Source organism: Priapulus caudatus, unplaced genomic scaffold, assembly GCF_000485595.1.
Source record: "Priapulus caudatus unplaced genomic scaffold, Priapulus_caudatus-5.0.1 Scaffold993, whole genome shotgun sequence".
In the NCBI taxonomy this organism is placed as follows: Eukaryota; Metazoa; Priapulida; class Priapulimorpha; order Priapulimorphida; family Priapulidae; genus Priapulus; species Priapulus caudatus.
Window position 1 is genome coordinate 45,133 of NW_014578054.1, and position 7,500 is coordinate 52,632.

At 44.3% G+C, this 7,500-nt stretch overlaps 1 protein-coding gene across 1 annotated transcript in view; it reads right to left on the reverse strand.

Annotated features, from left to right (window-relative positions):
- LOC106814865 (sodium/hydrogen exchanger 5-like) overlaps positions 1–7,500 on the reverse strand; it is a 33,213-nt gene that overhangs the window by 24,452 nt on the left and 1,261 nt on the right. Inside the window, exon 2 of the mRNA XM_014819238.1 lies at positions 621–827. Within this exon, the coding sequence (XP_014674724.1) occupies positions 621–827 (207 nt within the window). The remainder of the gene's footprint in view (positions 1–620; positions 828–7,500) is intronic.

Sequence of the window (7,500 nt, forward strand, 5' to 3'; positions counted from 1 at the left end):
TAACGACATTGCTACATGATGTTACCTGTAAAGGTAAGCTAACGACATTGCTACATGATGTTACCTGTAAAGGTAAGCTAACGACGTTGCTACATGATGTTACCTGTAAAGGTAAGCTAACGACGTTGCTACATGATGTTACCTGTAAAGGTAAGCTAGCTAACTAGGTTGCTACATGATGTTACCTGTAAAGGTAAGCTAACGACGTTGCTACATGATGTTACCTGTAAAGATAAGCTAGCTAATGACGTTGCTACATGATGTTACCTGTAAAGGTAAGCTAACGACGTTGCTACAGCTGTTACCTGTAAAGGTAAGCTAACGACGTTGCTGCAGCTGTTACCTGTAAAGGTAAGCTAACGACGTTGCTACAGCTGTTACCTGTAAAGGTAAGCTAACGACGTGGCTACATGATGTCACCTGTAAAGGTAAGCCAACGACGTTGCTACAGCTGTTACCTGTAATGGTCAGCTAGATAACGACGTTGCTACAGCTGTTACCTGTAAAGGTAAGCTAACGACGTTGCTACATGATGTCACCTGTAAAGGTAAGCTAACGACGTTGCTACAGCTGTTACCTGTAAAGGTAAGCTAGCTAACTAGGTTGCTACATGATGTTACCTGTGCATGTTGGAGGAGGAGAAGTTGCGTATGAGTCGGCCGATGGAGGTATCGTCGATGCTCGTGAAGGTGCCGTGACGCGCCAGGTGGTCCATCGCATCCTTGAGGCTTAGCTTCGTAAACACGTTAACGATCTCGTGGTTGCGCGACTTGGGCGGCTCGCGCATGAGCAGTGGGGCTAGGTACTTGTCGTTGTAGAAGGTCACCCTGCAACATACATAGTGTGCAACTGTACGTAGTGGCACTACTGTACGTAGTGTGCAACTGTACATAGTGGCACTACTGTACATAGTGTGAAACTGTACATAGTGCACTACTGTACGTAGTGTGCAACTGTACATAGTGCACTACTGTACGTAGTGCGTAACTGTACATAGTGGCACTACTGTACATAGTACACTACTGTATGTAGTGTGTAACTGTACATAGTGCACTACTGTACATAGTGTACTACTGTACGTAGTGTACTACTGTACATAGTGCGTAACTGTACATAGTGTACTACTGTACGTAGTGTACCACTGTACATAGTGCGTAACTGTACATAGTGGCACTACTGTACATAGTGTACTACTGTACGTAGTGTACTACTGTACATAGTGCGTAACTGTACATAGTGCGCATACAGAAGAAGAGAGAACTCACTTTGCAGTCCACCTCTCTCTTTCTCTCTCTCTTTCTCTCTTTCTTTCTCTCTCTCTCTCTCTCTTTCTCTTTTCTCGACGTCAGATCTACCGCATTCTCACCAATTTATAATCATATAATACATATCCTTTATAATTTCGCAATTAGAGGGTGTGGTTACCTTTAACTAATTCCTATCTTTATGATCCCCCTGCCTACCAGTTCCTTTATTTCAGTTTCTGCATCTCAATTCCTTCTATAACTATTCCTGCCTACTGGCCAGCAAAACTTTGACCAGTCGCATATAACAAAAGGTACTGCGTTACAACGCACCATTACACGCACCAATGAACGGATTGCGTCGACAACAGCCTTAATGTGTGAGTAGGCGGTCGGACTTAGTTCACTTACAGTAATACACACTCATGACGAATAGTTCTACTGCGCGATCATTAGAAAAACTATTGGAATAACGACTGGTGGGCTTTCGTGCGCTTGCTTCCCCTCACGCGAACATTGCAGGTAAATATGTTGAATCATTCAACATCTCTGTTGCTAGATATGTCCACGCTCACACATGAAGTGTCATGTATTGTGTACTTGCAGGTAAAAGGTGATACGTTCTTCCCCCAGCCCTTACCGCTTCTTATGTCGACGTATACCAGGACAATGAACAGTGTCTGTATGTGCTAAACATTGCATGCTAAAAGCGTGTAGCGTTCCTCCAGCCGTGAACGCATCCTACAAATGTCCATGGCTCACCCAACACGAACGGAATGTCCTTGTTATCGTGTTAACATTGCAGGTATAGAGTGTGCTTCCTCCTGACTATACGGCTTCTATTGGCGACGCTCAACACATCGAACGGTGTCTGTATGTGTAACATTGCAGGTAAAGGTGTCGCTTCCCCCAGCCTTACCGCTTCTATGTCCACGCTCACACATGAACGGTGTCTGTATGTGTAACATTGCAGGTAAAGGTGTCGCTTCCCCCAGCCTTACCGCTTCTATGTCGACGCTCACACATGAACGGGTGTCTGTATGTGTAAAATTGTCTGTAAAAATGCTGAATCAGGTCAAGCATCCCAGCTTCTATGACCACGCTCACACATGAACGGTGTCCGTATGTGTATTAGCTCGTACGAAAAGTTGCCGATTTCCTTTTAGCGTTCCTGTTGCAACATTGACGCACATAAATATAAGAATCTGAAGCTGGTAAATAAATATCTGTGTGGATGTACAGCTGCCCAATCGGTCAACACACTTTTATCCTGCTCCCGCATCTTACAAACATTCTGCCGCGTCGTGCATTTAGCCGTGCATTTTTCCCGAGATAAATAAACAAGCTATAGCTACAGTGCGGGGTGTATAACCAAAATACCCACACACATAAATATATATATATAACAAATATATAGTATTTATATATAATATATATTAATATATATACGATAATGTATTTGCCGTTATACAATTATATCAAGAGAAGTTTAAGTCATGACTTACTACGGCACACTTTAATTTAATTACAAGTCGCCGTTTTGATTTTATTATATAAAGTATATCAAGAGTACATATATCATATTTATATATAATGAGTCAAGAGCGTATTAAGTTATGCTCTTAGTAAGCATACTTATACGCTCTTGATATATTGTTCATGTGATATTATACACAACACACGCATACGAACGCACGAACACACACACACAACAAACACACACACCACATATATATATATAGTGTGGGTTTGTGGTTACTATCATTGTTCAACAGCAGAATCTCACCACAGTTTAACAAATTCATAGAGTGTGTCTAAACCAAACTGTATCAACCCTATTGCAATCTACTACCCTGGCAGATTCGTTGCGCGCCGACGCTTTGTATTAACTGACTCAGAGTAGAACATTCAATGTAACCGTAAAAAGGCCATACTGATTTATAACGAGCGTATGGAGCTCAGGATATATACCCCGTTCAGTAGAGACTCATAGGGTCTTATGTCCCGGCGGTACGCCAAGAACGTTAGCCCGGGGGTACAGGTCGGTATTTACGGAACGTTACCTTCGGATACTATCTAATATTTCACCCGGGACCGTAGCCTCGCTCTATGCAAATAAACGAGTTTCGTGAATGAGTGGCCTATCGCTTAATCTCTGCCGAACCCGACAACCCAACCATTAAATCCTAACCCTAACCTTAATCCTAACCCTCCATCATCAAATTACGTGGACCAGATGTACAGTCGGGATGGTATACCGGACCGTACCCAGGGTACGTTCCGGCTGTACCCTGGGGGACATAGACCCTATGAGCGTCAGTAGAGAATACGTCAACCACGTGCACATATCTGCCAGTTTGTACAAGGCATTCTGCCAGTTTTACTTTCTACTTTCTACAAGCAAGTCTTTGCTACAACGAAAGTTGTAAGTTTCCGAATGAAAATATCAGAAAAAGTTACAACCCATGAAAACGGTGATTACGCGTGTGATGGAGGCAAGACCAACATACGTTACAACGAAGCTTTTTCTGCGACGAACGACAATAAAAAAAACGATGATATATTGATCTAGAAATGAGTATTAGACTCGGAAACAAACGCGTATCATACCCACACACTACAAAACAAGAAAATATCGAGAATGTCGACTTTCACTGTAGCTTCGTGTAGTGGCAGGTGTGTGTACGCACACACTCGCACGCACGCACGCACGCACGCACGCACGCACGCACGCACGCACACACAGTTAATGGGACAGGCCAAAGGGCAGCAAAGAAAAGCTGTTTACAACACGCATCCTAGTAATGATATTTTCTACCGCAAAAAAAGATGTTGCCTTGCGGCCAGAGCAAATTGCGACTTCCCCCCCCCGCGCACGCAATACTTCTTTCATTACACCGTTTATAAGCCGGGATTCATTGACTAACCACGTATTGTTAATCTGGAGGTTTCCCTTCTGTGTCAGTAGGTGGCGGTAGGGTCACACTCAGCTAGAGACAAGAGCGCATGCCCGTATATTTACGACCGTAACTATACGACCAATACTAACTATATAGGCACTATCCGTGCAGCGTATTTCATTTTTGCTGTTGCCTACACCTATCTATTGCTTCCGGTAAAGATGCGTCCTGTCCTGTTATCAGTGATCACAAACTTGCTTTTAACATTTACCAAACAATGGTGATTCTTGCTGACTTTTTTTTGAGGAATTTAAGTTTTAATTGCATTACAGTTTAACCACGTTTTACTCTAAATTTAGTTTATATTTTAATTAAAGCTTATACATTTGATATTTAAATAGATATTACATTTTATTTTATCATTATCTTTTCATTGGAACACATATGCTCGTGCTTTTATTTCGAATGCATTCCTATTTTTTCTATTACAATTAAATTGTAATTCTTTTTCGTTTGTATGCAAATAAAATTTACGTTTACAGCTAACTTCCTCGTTAAAATCTGTACAACATGAGTGTAGTCCAGAAAGATACAAGGTTTCCTCACACATCGTACCTACGGTAAATACTAATAATGCCTTACAAACAATTCATCTAAAAAGGTTTTATGAACAGAACTTTACGTTATATGAACAGAACTACCGACTGCTATAATTAACTACTACTACACACTACACTACTACTATATATACTGCTATAACAATATACTAGTGACTGCTATAATTCTGTGGTACCGTAGCACATGCTTTATCACGACGCACATGCCCTGCATTGCTAATCACGATTCAACCCCTTCATCATCTCTGTTTAGACTGACACCAACTAAAGTAGCAACGACAATGGCTGCTGGCTATCACGACTATCAACCACAAGCAACTATATAAATCACCCATCGTCTGTGTAGGAACGTAAATAAGCAAGTGTTTACGATGCACGCCCCGGTATGTTACGGACTGTGAAGCGTGGCCGGAGGTCCGTGTGGAAAGACACGTGGCGGTTGCTCATCTATGAGAGAAATACTGAAGAGCATTCGGCTGCTGGGATATGATCATCTGCTTAGCACGTGCGAGGGACATGCAGCGAGGAAACCTGTTACGTGTAATAGAGGGAGAGAGAGGAGGGGTGAAAGAGAGAAAGAGGAGGGAGAGAGAGAGAGATAGAGAGAGAGAGAAAGAGAGAGAGAGAGGAGAGGAGGAAGGAGAGAGAAGAGAGAGAGGAAGGAGAGGGAGAGCCGAGGAGAAGAGAGAGACGAAGAGAGAGAGAGAGAGAGAGAGAGAGAGCGAGAGGAGAGAATGAGGAGAGTATATAGGTGCGTGACGAGCGCGGGAAAGAAAACCTGTTACTGACATGTAATAGTCGTTTCATCGGCGCTATCGTTTGCATTCTGTCTAGTGTCATTTTATGGTCTGCGCGTGCGTTGGGGGGGGGGGACAACGGGTGCTAGAAACGAGAGCGAGAAAGAGGAGAGAATAGGAGGGGGGAAAGACAGGGCCGAGAGACTAGGAGCCGCGAGAGAAAACAGAATGTGCGATCAGAGAGGGAGAGTATTATCAGGCAAGAGAGGGACAGCGCGAGAAACGATGAGAGAGAGCGGTAAGATGAGAAGTATAAAAAAAGAGATGAGAGAGAGAGAGAGACGATGAGAGAGGAGAGAGAGAGAGCGCCGTGAGACGAGATAAGATTAAAAAAGAGATAGAGAAGGAGGATGAGAGAGAAGAGAAATGAGAGAGAAGAGAGAGAGAGAGCGGAAGAGAGAAGATAAAAAGCAGATAGAGAGAGAGAGCGAAGACGAGAGATGAGAGAACGGAGAGAGAGGATGAGAGAGAGAGAGAGAACGAGAGGAGAGAGATGAGAGAGAGAGATTGGGAAGAGATTAGCGAGCGAGCGGCGAGGGCGAGCGCGTAGAAAAACAAAGACAGATGAGAGAAGCTCGCGCGCGCGAGAGAGAAAAAAAAAGGCAGAGAGAGAGGAACGCGCGCGCGATGAGAAAAAAAGGCAGAGAGAGAGCTGCGCGCAAGAGAGAGAGGCATGCATTAGAGGACAGTCTGCTTCTCTCACCGATCCACGCCTGCCTGTCGTGCGGCACAATCAAGACAATCAATTCAAAAATCGTACAAACCAGCTTCTAGCGATCTTCTCCTCGCAGAAATCGCGAGCAAAAAGTTCCAGTCGGCGTAGATGAATATCAGAGTAGATAAATAGTTTTTTAATCTACTTGAGTGATATATATATACGCGGGAGTGAGCATGAGATTTGCAATGCATGACAGCTTCACACGACGGAGGACACGCTCTCCCAGCCATAGCTCTGTTAGATCTGCCGCGCGTAGGATGTGCACTGTTCACCGCTGTGGTCCACGTTGCTGCCACCGACAATCACGGACCGAAATCCTTTGTTAATCAGCATACGAACATCTAAACAAAACCAGATCGAAGCAGAGAGCCAGACTAATAGAGAGCCAGAAATTGAGAGAGCAGCCAGAACTAGATAGAGAACCGGGAACTATTATAGAGACCAGAAACTTGAGATGAGAACCAGAACTTGAGAGAGAGCCAGAACAGTCCGCTGATTCATCCTGGGGGGGCAAACCATCTGGCTTCAACATCGGCAATGCTGCACATAAGAGGGTATGCGTCTCCTGACTGCCGCCGACAACGTTGCCAAGGGAAAGCGACCGCTGTACGTTAATGAACCTAGTCCAGTTGCATCGCCGCCCCAATCATCCAACCACCAGCACGCTCTCACTCCAGCTAAAGCTAACAGGTAACGTAAGTAACGCTTCCTAGGACCACACCGCATTTTTGAATTCATGTGATGCATCGCGCGAAGGTATATGGATTACCTAGCTGCTAAAGTCCAAGTAAGTAAAGCTAAGTAAGTGCAGCAAAATAAGTCAAAAGTAAATGTAACTCTCTTTCTTCTCGCGGTCACTACACTACACCCGACCTAGCCCGGCAGGCACACAATGACCTGGGCGGCTGGTTTGAAAAACCTCGAGGTCTCTACTCTTAGGTCTTACAAGGGCTCTGGTTACTAGGGGGATTTCAGGAGATGTAGCTTGCTGCTAAGACCTTGACTCACGTTCAACGGCCATTTTGACATCTCATGTGATTCATACGCACGCGACAGGGTAAGAACTGATTACCTCAGGCTGATGACTGTAAATCTGCCTCGTCAGCACAGGATGACGTAGTGTGACGTCACTGCAATGTAGTATTACTGATGAGATTCAGCGCAGGAAGAAGCGTGGCCGTCGGTAGATGTCGCACCTACGTTTAAGACGCCACACGCTACGGG